The sequence below is a fragment of the Crocodylus porosus genome, unplaced genomic scaffold, assembly GCF_001723895.1.
Source record: "Crocodylus porosus isolate Cpor-Errol unplaced genomic scaffold, CroPor_comp1, whole genome shotgun sequence".
NCBI lineage: Eukaryota > Metazoa > Chordata > Crocodylia > Crocodylidae > Crocodylus > Crocodylus porosus.
This window is the reverse complement of record NW_017728947.1, coordinates 52,702,232-52,721,050: the sequence shown is the minus strand read 5'-3', so window position 1 is coordinate 52,721,050 and position 18,819 is coordinate 52,702,232. Positions and strand designations below refer to the sequence as shown.

The 18,819-nt window shown below is 43.6% G+C and overlaps 1 protein-coding gene across 1 annotated transcript in view; it reads left to right on the top strand.

Moving 5' to 3' along the window:
• STARD9 (StAR related lipid transfer domain containing 9) overlaps positions 1-18,819 on the top strand; it is a 211,932-nt gene that overhangs the window by 78,242 nt on the left and 114,871 nt on the right. Inside the window, exon 4 of the mRNA XM_019551344.1 lies at positions 17,914-18,030. Coding sequence (XP_019406889.1) covers positions 17,914-18,030 — 117 coding nt within the window. The remainder of the gene's footprint in view (positions 1-17,913; positions 18,031-18,819) is intronic.

The following is an 18,819-nucleotide window of genomic DNA, read 5'->3' as shown; positions in this document are numbered from 1 at the left end:
CGGCTGCAGCCAACCCCAGCTCTGAGTAGCTGCTGCCAGCCGGGAGCCCAGGCTGCTCCCAACAGGCAGCTGGGACACTGCAAGCCCTGCTGGGAGTAACCCGGGCTCTGTGGCTGTCAGCAGTTACCCAGAACCTGGGCCACCTGCAAACATCTAATGCCTCTGCGCCCCAGCCCCAGCTGCCTCCCAGCCCCAGCCCTGGGCTCCGGGGAGGCAGCACATACCAGCAGTGCTCCCCACTGTGCTGTCCTCGCCGCTTCTGCAAAGCAGCGTGGCAGGACACAGAAAGCTGCTTGCTCCCAGCTCCCCGCTGCCCTGCCCTGGAAAATTAACTGGAGGAGTGCTTAAAAACCTTTAAAAGAGGGAAATCACCAGGAGCAAATGGACTGCCTATGGAATTTTACAAGAAGTTTTGGCTGTGGGTAGAGAGGGCTATAATGGAAGTGTTTGAGGAAATAGCGAAAACAGGAAAGGCAGTGAAAGATTTTACAAAAGGCATTGTGAACTTAGTTTTCAAGAAAGGGGAAAAGGAACTCCTGAAAAACTAGAGACTGATTACACTCCTTAATATGGCCTATAAATTAATGCCCTGGATGCTGGCTTTGAGGATGAGGAAAAACCTCCAGAGGACGCTACATGAAGGCTAAATATGTGCAGTACCAGGTAGAAAGATCTCCAGAGCAATCAGAATGATCAGAGGTGCACTGTCCCACATCCAAGAGAAAAAACAAACATGGTTATAGCAAACCTAGATTTAGAAAAAGCACATGACAGACTGGATCATGATTACATGTTCTCTTCTTCCAGCTTCTTTGCTTTCTCTTCAGTCTCTTCTAAGAAATCCTTCATCTTCATTCTGTCTGTTTCCTTTTTTGGGATATAGTTCTTCATCAAATCTCCTTGTTGCCTCCAGTACCACCAACTGATTTTTCCATCTGGATACCACCTTGTTCTCGCAGTTCTTTAAGCTCTTCTTTTGCTGTCTCCATTCTGGCCAAAAAGTATTGGGACCACTGTTCACATTCTCCCACCCAGGATGCTTGCGCTAAGAACTTTTCCTTTCTTGTCTTTCTTTTAAACCAGCTTTCTAACTCTTGTCTTATTTCTTCTAGCTCTTCTTGTACTTGTCTTCCTTCTGTGCTTTCCTTTAGCAGCTCCTGCATCTTTCTTTGCAGGTGTCTCTTAGCTCATTCATTCTTTTCCCTGCTCATTTTCGGCCTTCCTTCCTGAAGAATTCTTCCATCCTCTTCTACACGATCATCTACCATTCTCTGCTACTCCCCAAATATTTCTTAAATGTTTGCCATTCCTCATACTGTCTTGTGTATGCTTGACATATCTCTTCATCTTGTAACAGCTGCACATTTAACTTCCACTGTCCCTTCCCTCTCACGGGGCTCTTACCAAGACTCATTTCCACCTTTCTTCCTTATCCCTATTTCTTTTGATACAAACACAAAATCAGTTTTTGTTGTTTCTTTCCACTCGGATCTGTTCTAGAGAAAACTTTCTCCTTTGCCCACACATCTCTAACAGTCTAGGTGAGCTATCTAAAGCTCTTTTTCCTCCTTCCCCTGTTCTGTCACCCACTTTGATTATACAATTGAAATCTCTTGCTATTATGCATGGTCTCTCTCTGACCACATAAACCACTAGCTTTCTAAGTAGTGCATTCCTTCCCACCCTCTCAGGTGATGCATATATGTCAACAATTTCTAATTCTATTTCCATGACTGATGTATCATCATTGCAAACTACTGCTGATGACTTCTTGTACCTGTTTGGCTTTCAGCTCTTGAGTTCTTGAATAATGTTGCTACCGCTGCTGCTTTGTTCTTATTTGTCCCTGACCACCAAGATGGTCCCTGTCTCTACCTTTTCCCAAAGCATTTATAATCCCTCTCCTTCTTATAAAGAGATTATGTTTGCCCTTACTTGGTTCAGCACTAGTTCAATCTCTTCCCTTCTTTTCTTTGTTAAGATACTCCTGACGTTAAGCAAAACTATTGTCAATGCCATTTATGCATGTTTTAAAATGAGTTCTTCTGTCCCTTTAAGGTTCACCCTACTGTTCAGGGTGACTGTTCAGGGTGGTCGATTCGTCCCCTTCTCTTACTGGCATTCCTGTAGCCTTTGCAAGCTGCCCAATCATTTTTGGATTTAGGAAGGCTTGCATATTCTCACCTCCCCACTACTTCCTGCCTTCTAGTCTCTGCTCCGAGCTGGAGGCTAGAGGTATTAGTGGCAGGAAACTTTTCTCCGGCTTTTCCTCTGGCTCATTATCAGGTTTCTTTTTCCTGATCTTCAGCCCCTACACTTTCTTTCTTTTGCCAGCCTGTCTCTTTCATTCTTTCTCTTGTTCCATCACCACTTCTGTTGTTTGTAGGGTGTCTTCTTTCTTCCCCATCCCCAACTCCATGTCTGAGCTGTTTGCTGTCCCCATCTTCCCTTCCATTCCATCTCCTTTATCCTCTGGCGCTACCTCAATCACAGAAATTTCGCCTTCCTCCTTCTCTGTTTCACCCTCCTGTGGGTGAAAATTTTGCTGCCCTCCTTCTTCCACAGTTTTCACCTTAGTGTCCAACCCTTCCTCTCCTCCTCTGGGTTTTGCTGTTCCTACGATACAAGTGTCCCTCTCCCTTACCAACGGTGCATTTTAGGGACTCCTGGCACTCTGTTGCTCTATGCTCCTGGCTCCGTCCTCCACACCCACTTATCTTGGGATGGGCCCAGCCAGACCGGGCAGCTATGGCTGCAAATGAAAAAAAAAAAAAAAAGCAGAGATTTTTTTGTAGAGCCTCCATTTTTTTAATGGATTTCTCTGATTTTCATGGAAAATGCCTGATTTAACGTTTTCTGTAAAATCACAAAATAGCTATTTCAGTACATCCATACATATAAGCAGGTGCCAAAGTGCTGCTCAAAAATGTGTTTATGGAGTACCCGTGCTAAAACTTACATCAGTTGCAAAAAAAAGGTAACATGTATCAACTCTGGATGAACTAAGTGTATAGGTACTTTATACAAATTGACACAACCATGTTTAATTTCAAGGTTATTGTTTTAAAATTTGCTTCTCACTTCCATGTGCTGAGAGCGAGCAGGGTCTGACAGTAAGAAGTGGGTGGGGCTGCTAGGGGAAAGTTGAAGAAGAGTACAAATGGGTTGTCAGTTTACTTTAGAGTATCTTCAGTTAAGGTAAAAGTGTTACTCCTAATACTGGTTTAACTGACTTCAGACATATTATCTGTCAGCCCAGCTAATTGGAACCCATTTCTGTCATATTTTATGTAAAATTTATTGCAAAGAAGTGAATTATATAAGTTATTTCAGGGATGGGCAATTATTTTGGCTAGAAAGCCATTTTAGGAATTTGGGTAAGCTGTTGAGGGCTGGGAGGCAGGGGGATGCTGACCTGGCCAGGTGCGGTGGGGCAATTGATACTCTTCAGCCCAGGCCCATCCGCCCTGCATCCACTACTTAGGGTGCTGGATGGAGCAGGTGGGCAGGCAGACAGGGCCTCCATTCAGAGTGGCTAGAATCCCCATGGCTTGGGTGTGCTCAGCTGGGTGGATGGGATGGGTCAGTAGGCAGGTGGGGAGTGGTATCTGGGAGTGGGACAGGCAGACCAGGGCCAGGCTTGCAAAGTGGTGACAGTATGGAGCTGGGGCCCCACATAGAGCCACGATGCACTCCCTGAGTGGCAGGGACATGCAGGGAGTGGGTCGCAGCTCTGCCTCAGGCCCTGGCCCCCCACTGACATGTTCTTACAATCCTGGCTTCAGCTCCTACCCATCCATCCTGCTTCTGGATCCTGCTCCCTGCTAACCTGATGGCTCCATCCCATCCTCCCAGCCAAGCACACCCTGCCCACGAGGGGCCCAGACAGTCTCTGCGGAGACCCTACCCACCCAGTCAGTCTATTGCCCTTGTGCTGTTCCTTCTTGTGTTGATGCTCGACCTCCCTCTCCACCATCTCCATCCACTTCAGCTGTAGCTCATACTTGAGCCTGTGCTCTCGCTCCTCAGCATCTAGCTGCAGCTGGTATTTCCAGAAGTTTCACTCAGAGGTTGGCCCCTCAGGGCCCCCAGTGGGTTCTGGATGGATGCGCAGAGGTGATCTTGCGGCTTGGTCATTATCACACAGGATCTTAATGGGATCTTCTCTCTCTTGCTCCTTTCTCACTGCAAGACCTCTCTTTTATCGTCTCTTTCAAGTCAGCCACAGTCACGTGGTCATCATACTCGTCTGCCATCCTAGCTATCTACACTGTCCGGTTGACCCGATGCCAAATTAGAAATTGTTTGCTCAAGGGTTTTCAGTGACTCAATTCCCTTCCCCAAATTATGCCTTCAATACAGCAGGTTGTCGGATCCTACTGCTGGCCACCATGTGTGGCGGGCCAGTACGGGGTGCTCCTGTGCTTAGCCACCCACCACGCTGCGCCTGACCACCTTCCAGGCTCTGAGTGCCTCCCTGGGGATGCCTCATGTCTGGCCAACCCCACTTCCTGAAGCACACCTGCTAGCCTGGGGGTAACACCACCACCACCCAGGGTCTGGAGTGATCCTGGCTCTGTGCCCCATGGGAAAAACAGGCCTAGTAGCCCTAGAGGGTACTTGACCCACTTCAAGAACTTGGGGTGCTTCCCTCAGTTTGAAGCACAAATAGTCGTCTCCCTTGGGGACTCCAAGGCATAATCTAGATCCAGTCCCAATAAGTCTCCCATGCTAGGTACAAAGGAGAACTTTATTGGGTACAAGGTAGAGCAATATGAGAGAAATCCCATAGAGCAAGCCGGATGGTTGGGTAGCTTTTGATCACGCATCTGAGTTACTGAAAGCTGTATATCTAGTTAGATCTCAGGTAGCTTACTCACGAGTATCATCCAGAGGCAGGTGGAGATTCCCTCTGGAGCCAAGCAGTTCATTGATCATGAGTTTCAAGAGAGAGAGCAAGTTTCAGATGGTCCAGCTTCTTTCTCTCTGAGTTTTCATCATGGCTACTGCACCTCCTTCTGGGCAGTCCTTAACTTACATAGCCCTTATGACCTCATTTACCTGGTCCAGTGGAGGCCAGCACCTTTTGGCTGCCAGCAAACCAATTTGAAATGCATCACTGGTTGCCGGGTAGACTGGCAGGGTCTCTAGCCCCCTCCCAGTCAGGTTGCCATTCCTTAGAACAATAAGAAGCGTAAGTCCCTCTCCCAAGTATGTGATGCCAGTCACATGGGCAGAGGGAACAGGTTTCCCCCCTCCCTCAGGAATGTATCCAGCTTAGGGTAGATGGGACGGAGTTGTGACCATGGTAACCAAATTGTCAGGTAGCAGAGTTTTGGAGAGAGACAGGGATGTTATTCTGCCACTGGGGTGGGTATGAGGCAGATGGGCTGGGGTGCCCATGCAGTGGGGCTGGGGTTGGCAGCAGGGGTAGCCAGAATGAGCCACCTCTGGGACTGCTGGGTAGTAGAATCCAGCTGCTGTGCCACCCCTGTCCTGTTGTGCACATGGGGGCAGCGGGCCCAGCCACATGTGCCACAGCCTGGGCTGCTCCCTGTGCTTGAGCTGGGCAGGACCAAGGGACCCACCACGAGCCAAGTAAAATCCCGTGGCAGGCTGAGTCTAGCCCACAGGCCATATTTTTCCTACCCCTGAGTTATCCACACGTGGCTTGTTTTATAAATATCCAAAGTACAATCAGTATAGGAAGATGTCTCATGAAATGTTCAGATAATGGATAAATATAATCCGACATTTATTTACAAAGTTAAAATAAGTATCCTACTTTGGGAAATATTTTATTAAAAAAGCAGCCAACTTCAAACATCTGAAGGCAAAGCAAAGACTTTTATGGAAAAATACAAGTTCTTAAGCTGTCACTGTTAACATTAATTGTCTGTATATTTTAATGATGATTGCACATGCTCCCTACTAAATTCCATTTCTTCTCAGCAATGGTGATCACTCACGGTCAAGGATGATCACTCCCATGGGTCAGGTAAAGGGTTGTAGATGAGTCCCTTGATGGCTAAGAAGACTGATCCTAGAGCCGCAGACTCCCTGGTAGTTAAAGGGAGGTTCGAACCATGGATTTCTCGGTCTTGTTTCTTTTTCTTCCGTTTTTGTTGTTTTTCTGCCTCCAGGGTGAGGTTTTCCTCAAAGTAAGATGCATCTTCTCTCATAAGGCATCGCTATGTAGCTCTGTCCCTGGCTAGTTTTTCCCAATTTGTGATGTCAGTGCCACACTTAATGTTTGCCTTGAGGGTATCTTTTGAAGTGTTTTCTCTGGCCTCCACGTGTCTTTGGCCAAGTTGGGAGTATAGCAGTTGTTTTGGTAAACATATATCAGGCATGTGCACATAATGCTTTGTCTGCCACAGCTAATGTTGAATAATCAACGCTTCTATGCTGGTGTTGTTAGCATCGGTAAGAACACTGGCATTTGTGCGATGTGATTGCACCAGTTCTGTTTTCCATTTTTTTTGCAATCATCAAGATCTTATCTGTGACCATCTGCCACATGGCATTGGCACTGAGTACAGGATGTATGGAAACCTTTTCAAAGTTTCCCACCTTTGTGCCAAAACCAAAGTTACATCAGCCTTAGTTGTGGAACTTCATTATGCCGGTGATTGTACTGTCATTGCACATACTGAGGAAGACCTACAAACAGCCCTTAACTGCTTCTCTCAACCATACCAGTGCCTGGACTGACCCTTAACATCGGAAAAACAAAGGTACTTCACCAAGCTGCTCCAGGCCAATCAACTCCCCTGGCAAAGATCCTCATTGATGGGCAGGAGCTGGAGAATGTTGAATACTTTGCATACCTCAGCAGCCGTCTCTCTAAAAAGGCCAGCATTGAGGAAATCCAGTATAGGATCTAGTATGCCAGCTCTGCCTTCAGAAGACCATATCATCTTGTGCTCAACAATCACAATATTGAGACTTGAACAAAGCTCCTATTACATAAAGCTGTGGTAATGCCAGCTTTTCTCTGGTTGTGACCTACATGGACCACCTGAAAAGCCTAGAATGCCTTCACCAGTGCTACCTCCAGAAGATCCTTGGCATAGTGTGGGAGGATTGGTGCACAAATACCAGTGCCTATTTTTTCTAGGCACCAATCCAAAATATGTATATGCTCTTTGCAGAGGGTATAGTAATTTATAATTATAGAAATACTTAAGTTTTACGTGGTAGAATAGGATATGTTCCCACATCAAACAAGTGAGTATTTCTCAGTATCCTGGAAACAAATTTAAGAAGGTTAAAGTATGTTATGATATGGCATAGTATGGTACTATAAATCTGATCTACTGAAAGTATTAAATGACATCTTGCCTCACTGGGGGATTACTGATTTTGTTATTTAAATTAAAAAAAAAAATGCTTGTTTTCTGTATTCCTTTCTCTGACTATCTGTCTCTTGGAAGTAAAGTTGTCCTGCTGATTTTCGCCCTTACTTTTGTACTTATCCTGTAATATGAGTTTTGAAAAAAGTTTTAAAAAATAGGTCCTTTTTCACTGTCTCTTGTTTCCTTTTGTCTGATCTCAGTTCTGATGGTGGTAATCACAAATTTTTCTCAAGTGCCAGTCCAGCATCTGTTGCAATTACCTACCTATAATCCAATAGATAGATTCCAGATGGCAAAGGAATCCAGGCATTTAAGAGAAAAGGGAAAGGTACACACAACGTTCATGCTCAAACAGACCATTTCATAAGTAAAATTTATCATTTAGTTTTTGAATGGCATTATATGCAAGAAATTTACAGTAATGCAAACTTAATCACAAGCATCTTAAAATGTATTACTTGCTTGTAAAAGGCAGATGAATGTATAAAGGGCAGTACTTCAAAAGGCATAAAGGGAAAATTAGGGGGCTTAACTCCCTTTGTGAATATAAAAAAATCTCCCTATTAAAGGGATACTGAAGTATTTTGTTAACCTAATGGAGATTTAACAGCTACTGCAAGCCTAAAAGCAGGAAAGGTTAAAGTTATCTTTTAGGTGTTTAAAAGATTTTCTGACATATATGTGTGTAGAAACTTTCAGACACATCAGTTAGGATTTAGATAAACAGTTGCATGTGGTTTTGAAGTATTTTTAAGGATTGCCTGACTTCAGCACCTGTCATTCCAATTTAATATTGGAAAAACTACAATAGAAGGAGTTTTCACCCCCAGAAAAGTTTGCTGTTTGTAAATGCAAAGTGCTGTGTCCCAGATCTACATTGTAGATGATAAAGTCTTTAAAAAAATTTCCATCTGATGGGTCAAGCTATGAGAGCTGGCACACAGACTGGAATATAGGAAAGAGAAGCAGCACAAATTAAGGGCAGGCATTCAGCTGTATCTTACTTGCTGCAGTAGGGGTACCAGTGATGAGTTTGGCTTTATAGTCTGAACTCAAGATGCTAGACTTCAAGAGAGCTTGCCGCTTATACATGTGCAGTGAGGCTGCTCTGGTGCACTGTAATTACAGCATGTCGGAGCAGACTCAATCAAGTGTGCTGGAGCGTAGTAATTACCCTGCTCCAGCAGACTCCAGCATCCCATCTATCAGCATTCTTGCATGGAAAAATGGTGGTGGCGGTGCTTTCATTTAAACCTTGTTCAACTAAAGTCTTCCCCGCCCAATCCCAGAGCACATATATAAATGTCCCACATGCCTAAATTCTTTAAACCTACTATGATAAGTTCAGAATATATTCCTAAAGGAAAGTTTTGAAACAAGCCTCAAGAATTCACTATCAACTATATTACGATATATGACAACTATTTGGGTTATAGTTTTGAGATAATATCAGCCACTGGTTTGGTGGATTACACCAAGATGACAGCTATCTTATTTAGCAATGTTTCCTTCAAAAGTAGCCATTAATAGTACTATGTAAGCCACAAATTTATTTTTATACAATATTAGAAAGGTACTATAAAAATGCATGAAAACAAAAGATTACAGTTTGTAAAATCCAGCCACAGAAATGTTGTACATCGTCTGCAGAATATTTTTGTGGCGGGTTCCCCATTCTGTCATGCCATTAATTCTTTGAACGTATGGCAAGGTTACTGTTTATGGTTCAGTTAACATGCTAATCATGTCTTAATTTTAATGTCTGCCAGAGGCCTGATACTGTATCTTCTCTTAAAAATTAATTCAGGGAAGCATATATAACACATCTGCTTTTGATTTGTCTAAGTAACCAATATGTTTACTGTTAGGTGTTTGGTTAAGAGCTTTACAGAGCTTGGGCTTTGAAGGCTAATATCTAAACTTCTATCTCTGAAGAAAAATGAACAGGCATAGCCAGTTGAGCAGCAGTGGATTACATCATGCTCGGTCATTGCACTAGGCCAAATTCATTGCTAGCATAGGATGACAAATTATTGAATTCTGTGAGGCTTTCTTCTGTAATGAATATGGTCTATAATTTGGGACAGATCTTATACTGATTTCTTTATCAGTGCGGGAAGATACTTCCAGGAATAATAATAAGAAGAATTTGCAGTTTTATAGTGTTTCACATCTGAGGTTGCAAGGTGTTTTATGACATTAGTTAAGCAATCTGACAGTATTCTAGTGAGGATAGGTGATATTATTCCTATTTTACAGGTAGGAAACTTGAAACGAAGAGAGGTTAAGTAATTTGAACAATGTGATTATAAGATGTCAGTGGCAGAGCTGGAAATAAAATCTAGATTAACTATGGTTACCATATTTCCTGTTCCAAAAAAGAGGACACCAGTGAGAGGGACACCTCACTCCCAGCCCACAGCCCCCTGGCCGTGTCAATGCTCCTTATTCCCAATATGCAGCCCCCCCTGACACTCCCTGCTGCTGGCCCTCACTCGTGTTCTGCAGGCCCCTACTCCCCACCCCCGTGCCCCTCACTCTCAAGTCACAGATCCTCCAAACCTGCCCATGCCCCTCACTTTCAACCTGCAGCCCCCAGCTCTGCTGGAGGGTGCCCCCCAACTACCCTACAAAGACTTAGGTTTGTCCTACAGAGACTTTTATTACTACTGTACTAGATCAGTTTATAGGTGATATGCTTAAAGCCATATAACCCTTAATGTCAACAGTCATACTGTATAAAAGTGCTTTATCTGTATATAGTAGTACCCAGGTCATTTGTATCCAGATAATTTGCAACCTGCTTAATTTGTAGAGGTGTGGCAAATAAAGGGAAAACCTGCTGTAGCTTTTATTTTGAAGAGGGATGCTTCTATACTGACTGTGTCAGCGGTCCTGCAGGGCTAACTGGAGGGACAAAGACCTTTGAAATGAAAGATGCAGAAAACAGCTGGAACACCTCGGGGGTCCTGCACAGCTGTGTGCTGAAGTTGTGTATGACCCCTGGCTGGTTTCCAAATCCAGATCTTTGCAGAGTCTCTGGACCTTAACCCCACCAACTGTGCAGGTTCTACAGTATCTTGTTCCTCTGTCAGAGGGCTGTATAATTTTAATTGTTCATTTCTAAATGAGCATAGCAGTAAAAAAATGGTTCATAAACAAGACCTTCTGCAGTGAGCAGGATATAATTTCATGAACTGTCCCAGTGATTTCAGTGCAACTACTTGAGGAGTGAGGTATTCTTAGTGGGCTTTTTTTCCCTTGCACAGGATGATGCTCTCTAAGTGAGCAGATCTTCAGTCTTTTGTGATCTTCTTACTGTTAAATTCCCCAGAAAAGCATTGCATACTTTTCAGATCCTGTTTTGGAAACAGAATGACTAAATTCCTTATGGGTTTTTTTTCCCTGGTGTTCATAACTATACTATCTAGAGATGCACCAACATATCGGTTCCATATCGGATCAGCACTGAGCATATGAGGAAAATTGAGAGTAGTGACAATCAGGTTTTTTTTGTCTTATGTGGCAAATAAATGCCTCGTGCACGCGCATCTGCAGTGCAGCGCACAGGCGGTCAGGAGTGCAGCCCAGCAGCATGGTTAGAAGCCAGGTCCAGCTGGTAAGTCTGTGGTGGGGGGAGGGAAGGGACATGGTGGGGCAGATTGAGGCCCCTGCAGTGAGGGAGGGAGTGCGGCTGGGGCTGGGGCAGGCGCTGTCCAGCCAGGGTGGGGTGGGGTACGGGATGGAACCATGGTTCATCCCAGGGAGGGGGGTGACTCCTGCCACTGTGTGCCCCCTGGATCTGTGTGAAGGGTGGGGTGGGCTGCTGCTACAGGCTGGGGCCAGGGTCTGCACCAGGCTCTTCCCAGCTGGGGGCTGGGCTGTGCTCCAAGTGAGCGGCAACAGTGCTGGATGCGGGGCTACTGGGGGGGGTGCTGCGGTCACCCCAAAATTTGCCAAGCCTGCCCCCCAGTACCGCCCTCTTAGCGCCACCCCAGCCCAGCCCAACCCCCTGCTGGGAAGAATGCAGTGCAGCCCCAGCCCACAGTGGCAGCCCACCCTGCCCCACACAGATCTGCCCCCCATACTCTCCTGGGGTGCCAGCAGTGGCAGAAGCCATCCCTCCTCCCCTCTGTGCCCCTGGACAAGCCATGGCTCCATCCTGTGTCCTGCCCCAGCTGGGCAGCCCCTGCCCCAGTGCCAACCCCACTCCCTCCCTCACCATAGGGGGCCTCGATCTGCCCCTCCCACATGCCCCTTGCCTTCCCTCACAACAGATTTACCAGTCAGAAGCCACTCTCCACACTGGGGAGCTGCATATCAGAATCAGATCGGTATCGGCTGATATGGCTCATTAAAAATTGGCCATTGGTAATGGCCCAGAACATCTCTGTCGGTGCACCCTTAATAATATCCCAGTTCTTCACAAACATGATTCAATTTGCCAACATTCCTGTTTAGGGAATGGTGGTATTATCGTCCTTTTATTCATGGGGAACTGAGGCACAGACTCACAAGTGTGATGATGAAATACAATAAAGTTAAGTAATACCTGGTAAATCTGGGTTCCCAATTTGAGATGACCAGGGCATGATTTTTCAAAGTACTTTGCATTCTATAACATTTATTTTCCTCAAGGTAGAGTTCCCATTGATTTTTTTAGCTGCATCTGCAAGTGACCAAGTTTCTGAAATAAAAACCCAGGGATTCAAGTCAGTCACCCAGAGAATAAAAAATACACAGTGGCAACCTATGAAAAGTTTGATTTAAGTGGCTTGACTAGCATCTTGTGGGAACTCTAGCAGTGGTAGGCTTAGAATCTGTTTCTCTAGAACATCAGTTAACTTCCTTAAGCACGAGACCAACTTTTGGAGGGACAGAGGAGGTGGTGCTGGGCCTCCTTGACCCAATCACAGTGGGATGGGGCAGTGCCCAGGACCCAATCCCAGTGTGCAGGAGCAGAAGAGGGCAGTATCAGGCCTCAGGACCTAATCCAGCCAGCAGAGAGGCCCCACACCACTCATCTGGTCCATGGAGCCAAAAGGTTGAGTACCGATGTCCCAAAACATCAATTTCCTACCTTGATGAATTAGACCAAGAATCATATTATACCATTTTGACTTGTGATATTCCGACACTTTTCAAAATCATTTTGATCTTTTTGGAAAAAACAGTGGCTTAATGTGTATTGTGTTGAGGTAATGAACCTAAAAGTACAAGATCAGATTCTTCTTTCAGTGGAGCTCCACTGACAATAGTGAAATTACATCAGAAGAACTTGAAAGAGAATTTGGCCCTCACATTTTTTAATACGTACATTTAAAGAACAGCCTGCCATAGATTCATCACTGTACTCTAAAGCTGAGGCACCTAATAATAAATAAAATATTCTACCTTACCACAATCATAGTTCATTTACTGACAGCTGCCTCTTTAATTAGAAGACTGTTCCAGCTGTTGCTGAGTAACTGAACCCAAGTATAATGATTTTCAGTTAAAAAACCACTTGTGGTAAGCAATCTGGAACTGTTTTAGGCACAATAGGGATCCATTACAGACTGGCCACTTTCTAAGCAGCAGCAGCATTGTGGCTAAAGAAATAGGTCACAGCTGCCCAAGTGCAGTGGGACTAAAGCCAGCAACTATTACTAAATAAGAGTAAAGGAAGACTTTAAAGCACTTTGTATTAATAAAATTGGTCCTCTTCTACAAATGCAGGGGCCAATCCTTACTCAAGTCAGCAACCCTATTAAACATTTTCTTGTGAAGTAAGAGCTTCAGCATCTGGCCACAGCGGAATATGATATTTATTCAATTATTTTAAAAAAAGCATTGCCTTTTCTATAGAAACAAGTGACTTGAATAAAAACAGATGTTGAAACAGTACTACAAAGCAACCTCCAAGTAAACTTTAATGCCAAATCAAATCTCTAACGTTACATTTTCCCACAGCTCAGAGAAGGCCAGTTTTGTGGTCAAATGCTGCCTGTGATCTTATTTTATACTTTAAGCATGCATTTGATTATAAGGAAAACTTAAAAACAAACAAACAAACAAAACTCTAATTGTGGTGTCCAGGAGCGCTTGCATCTGAAATATGAAACAGGAGAGCATCTTTTTCAGTAGCTCTGAGAGAATTTCAAATTTTGACTGCAATCTGCCTTAAAGCATGTTGAAAAGAAAAAGTAATTTTTCTAAACCATTACCACATCAGATGCAACCTTCTTATCCACACCTACTCAGGCCCGTTGTAATCTCTGCCCTATTTTTTTCCTTGCGTCCTTTCTTGCTCAACACACTTTCCTTCTAGTTCCCTTTCTCTCCCTCATGCCACCTTTCATGCTCCCTCTGCTTAGAATGCTTTGGGTGAGATGCTGACCTGGTTGAAGTCTTGGCATCCACTTCCTTCACTTCTCCAGGATCTCTCTTCAAAGGCACTTCAAGCAGCTTCTCTTCAGCAGTAATTGTTACACAGTTCCTGTTATGAACTATTGTCCTATATCTTGATTTGTATTTGTCTTATGCAGATTGTAAAGTATTCATATCATACTGATAGCTGTGTGAACTAATGCCTGTGAAAATTATGCTGCATAAATATTTTATTATCCATTTGTGTATTCAAACCATCCATTTCTAGACTGGAAGATGGATGCCTGTTCAGCATAGCTCTTCTTTATTGCATTTAATATAAGCTAAATTTTCACTATCCTTGGTCAATATGTGTTAAGGGTATTACACAATTTTGCAGTTCTCTCTTCCTACTTATGGTATCCTGGTTGAATTTTTCAGGGGCTGTTATCCTTGACACAACGTGATTAGTCAGACATGTTGCCACTGAACCTCTGTTAGTTGATATTTTGGACTTCTGACTCAGTTGTTTTGTTATCAGAGAACACAAATAGCAAAGGTGTTCTTGACCAATAAAAGATGTACATAGTCTCAGTTTTCAGTGGAAACAAGTCTGTTCATAGTCCTGCTGAGAATTTACATCTGTTTCAGTTTGAACTGAAATACTATATGAAAAGTAATGTTTCAAGAATGATTTTTAATGCCTCTGGTTATTATTCTTGTTTTGGACCAGAGGAAGACTGATGGTGTTTCTGTAATATGTTTGCTTTCTTTATTCACCATTGCCAATCTTAATATATTAACTAGTCTCTTTAAGAAACAAATGTACTGGCAATGGACAACATTTTTCAAGTAACACAGTATGCAATTGTGTATATAAACAGCCTTATTTTCTCCATGAACAGAAAAGATTTTTATGCTTACAGTATTTACTTTGAAAGACTAGAAGAACTGAGCTCATTTCTGCTGTGCTTGAGGGCTTAGCAGCTTACTATACAAGAGGATTCTACATGCCAGTGTATGCTGCAGAGAAGACCTTACTAGTGGTTTTCATAGTGCAATGTGTATTTGAAGCATTGGGAACATGGACAATTGATTTGAGTGCAGCCACATCCTTAAAAGGATAGAGTAAACCAAAATAAGACCCAACCACAAAGTGATCTCTTGCTGTTTTCTGCCATATCCAGCACTTTAAAGATGTTCTAAGCCTTTCCTTAGATGGGACTTGAGTCTCCTGCTGGGACTTAAAGGCAGAGGTTCCTGGCTAGAGGGTCTCAGTTGTCATCTTTGGGATCAGGAAGGAATTTTCCCCCATAGTCAGAGTGATACGGACTGTGGAAGTTCTTGCCTTCCACTATAGTGGGGTGGGTGTGGCCTAGGGATTTAAAAGGTTATAAATGTATTTAAATCATTAATGCATTACAGTTAACATTTAAAACAGGCTACTTTGTGTGAATTATTGCATGGTTTACCAGTACTACCCTTCCCAGAGGCAGCCCAGCCTGCTTTTGCACACTGCATGCCTCTTCCACCAGCAGTTTTGCCTGCATAAATAAAAGTGCTGGGGCTGGGGGAGCCGAGCCAAGCGAGCCTTCTCCCCAGAGGAAGAGAGGCGAGGAAGGGGAGGTAGGACAGGATGTAACGGCCGGCACCAGGAGCGCCTCTTGCCTCTTGCATGTGTCTTGCCCTGTGGCAAGCAGATCTTGTACTGGCTACTCCATAGATATGTGTTACTGGTTAACCAAAATCGTGATCTGGAGTGTTAAAAAAATTCACAGGTAGCATCATCAGGTATTAGCTGATGGGTTGTGACGTGAACACTTCTGCTATGGCCCCCAACCTAAGCAGCGTGTACCTGCTGGCTGGCATTGCTCCGCCTGATATCAGAAGAGCAGCGGCCAGCAGTACAGAATGATCGAGACAACCTAAAGATATGAGATGCTCATTGTATAACCATCCCACAGGACACAAATGTCTGAAGTCACAGAGGAGCTTCCTCACCAGCACCCAACATCTCAATGTCACACCCAAGGCGATGCAACTACAGATGTGGAATGAGAGGGTGAAGAAAATACCTGACAGTGAAAAAATGTACATTCTAGCAGCTAAGTCCTGACCACCAGGGGCTGACAAATCATGACAAAGGTGGCGATGGCATTGTCTCAATTGCATGTGTACCAGAGTCTGACATTCCAAGGAATTAATGAAGAAATGGGACTATACCATCAGTTCAACCACCTGTTACTATGGCACAAAACCTCAGACTGTGCAACACCTGCTTCAGTGCTTGCTGCTCAAAGGCACATGTACAATGAACAGTCTCACAAAGTACAACAAATGAGTACAAGCATGTATAACAAAATGGTCAAATGTGAGGTACAGACATGAGAAGAAGTTTGGTTAAATGGTTAACCATTATAATATATATAATTAGAAGAGTTTAAATGGCTAATTTTAAAAATTATATTTACATCCCTAGTGTGGCCTTCTACCTGAGATCTCTTGCGCATATATTAACACCCTTTTAAGCAGTATGTTGGTCGCTGTGGTTCTCCTGCCTTACCTGTGGCAAGCTAGGGTGTTATGTCTTGCATTGTGTCAGGGTTGGCAATAGCTGAGTAAGAGTTTAGGTTATGGATTTATATAGGATGGTTTGGATAAGGGATGATCCTTCCTCAAGCAGGGGCTGGATTAGATGACCTCTGGTGGTCCCTTTTAGCCCTACTTCTCTACGATTCATTTGCTTTTGGCCCTGTAAATGTTGAAGCCTCACTCCATCAACATCATCATCATCATTCTCTTCCTCACTTCTTAAGAGCCTGTTCATAACCTGGCACTTTATTAGGTTCATTAGGTGTTAGGCCTTGTATAAATTTAAAGCAAAAAGATGTAGTTAGAGAGCTTTTTATCTTAGTTAAAGAACAGGGACAAGATATGGGTACCCAGAAATGGGCTGCACAAGTACGAGAAAGCAGTTTTGGTCTGCACTATAGGCATGGTCTCAGCACATCTACACTATGTCAGTTTTTTTGTTTTTTTGAGAGTAACAAAAGGAGACTTTGGAGAAGAGACTTGAAGGAAGATATTTGTTTGCTTGTTTGATTCATATCTCATCTTCCACAAAAAAGGTCAGGGCATCTTTCAATAAAAACAAGATAAACTATAAAAAACAGATAAAATATTAAAATGAAACAGTAGTAAAACAACTCCACAAACAGTGCTGCAAACAATATCCCCCAAATTAACCCTGTCTGCTAAAACTTTCCCAAATGAAAAGGTCTTCCAAAGCTTCCAGATGTCCAGGCTGGGGCTCTGACTGGTCGCAAGGGAGAGCTCTGTGAGATGTTTACTGGGAATTGCTCCCAAGTGTGAAGGGCAGTGTGGAAGAAGCACAGTCATGTGTTATAAAAAATAAACAGATGAGCAGTTGGCTTGACTGGAGGTGGTGCTTGACATACTGAAAGTGAAAGACGATAGATAGTGTGAGAACAGGCCACGGAGGATCCTGACAGTGAATTTAAGTAGCATAAAGGAGAAGGCAGAGCAAGTAGAAGGAGGCAAAATAGAGAGAAAACACTATTAAAACTTTCGGCAAGCACAACATAATTTTTTTTCAGAATATTTACACTTGTTCTGTTCTTTTATGAACAGATATTTAGCAGTTCAGATAAAGAAAATTAAGAAGTTACCTTGACTAGAAGTTAGCCAAGGTGCCTATGGTGTAGAAAATGTAAACTGAGATTCTGTTTTCTCTACCTCATCCCAAAAGGAGACAACATCCAATGGACCTGAAAAAATAGCAAATTCTAATTGATAAAAGAAAATATTTTTTAACTCACAGAGCAATAGAGAATATGGATACTAGACTAAATTAGCCAAATATCTGATGCAAGATGACAGTTCGTAGGGAAAATTGAGACAGGCTAGTCTGATTACTGTTTAATGTCCCAGTGAGTTTGTTAAATTTTCTGTATTGTGTCACTATGTTGAGTACTGTCCATACAATTTGATTCTCTTTTTTGTGCATCGTCAGTAATTATCTTGTTGAATTTCCATTATTTTAGGTTCTATGAAAATAGTTAACTGACAAATGGCAATGCTTAACTTTGTGCAGTTGTGAAAAATAATGGAAAGATTTGCAAATGACTCTGGGTATTTGGGGACAAGAATTTGTACATGAAATGCATGTTCTGTTTCACTGTTCCAGGTATTCCAGGACCTTGGCACATCGGTACTCTCTGGGGCCTTTAAGGGATATAACATCTGCCTCTTTGCATATGGACAGACGGGTTCAGGAAAGACATACACAATGATGGGAACTCCAGTGAGTTACAGCATCCAGTCCATTCTCTTGCTCTTTTTCAGAAAAGAAAATCTGTTTAGTAAAATTTTAAATTCATAGTTAATGCCCCAGTTAAGCAAATTATTTGCCATGTTTTACTTAGGTATATCCTTGCATAAAGTTAAGTACTTGCTTAAGTCCATACCTGAATGATATAACAACAGCTACGATTCTAAGTATGTGGTTTAGTAAAAATGTTTCCTCTGGGTGACCTTAGTCCTTTTATTTTATAGAAGTGATTTATCTGTTTTGCTGAAAATATTCCATACCCTGAACCACTGGTCTATGCTCCACTGCAGTCACAATGATAATTGTAGTGTAGACATGACAAGTGGAGGTATTTCAGCTTTACAAGATACACAAGATACACAAGATGATATCCAGAGTGGGTAACACTGGTATCAGAGTACTCACAGATACAGCCCCCATTCTATCTGTAGAACATGTCTTGCCTTCAGCGGATTCTGCCGGAGGTAAGCGGGCTCGTGGTGGGAAGGGGTTAACTCCTCGCTCCCTGGGAGGAGGCCGCTGCCTGGTGCCGGGCCGGGTCAAGCCCCCGCCCAGGACCCTACTTGGCCCAGCCCCCCAGGGAGCCCTGCGACCAGGCTGCGTAAACAGGCACTTGAGTTAGCGTGGAGTTCATGCAGGACAGGGCGTGGGAGGGCACGAGACCCTGCCTGCGACCCCCCAGAGTAGTCAGCCCCAGCCGTAGCCAGCCTACCAGAGGCATGACACAGATGGGCACGCGCCACACCCTGAGGGTCCCCTCGG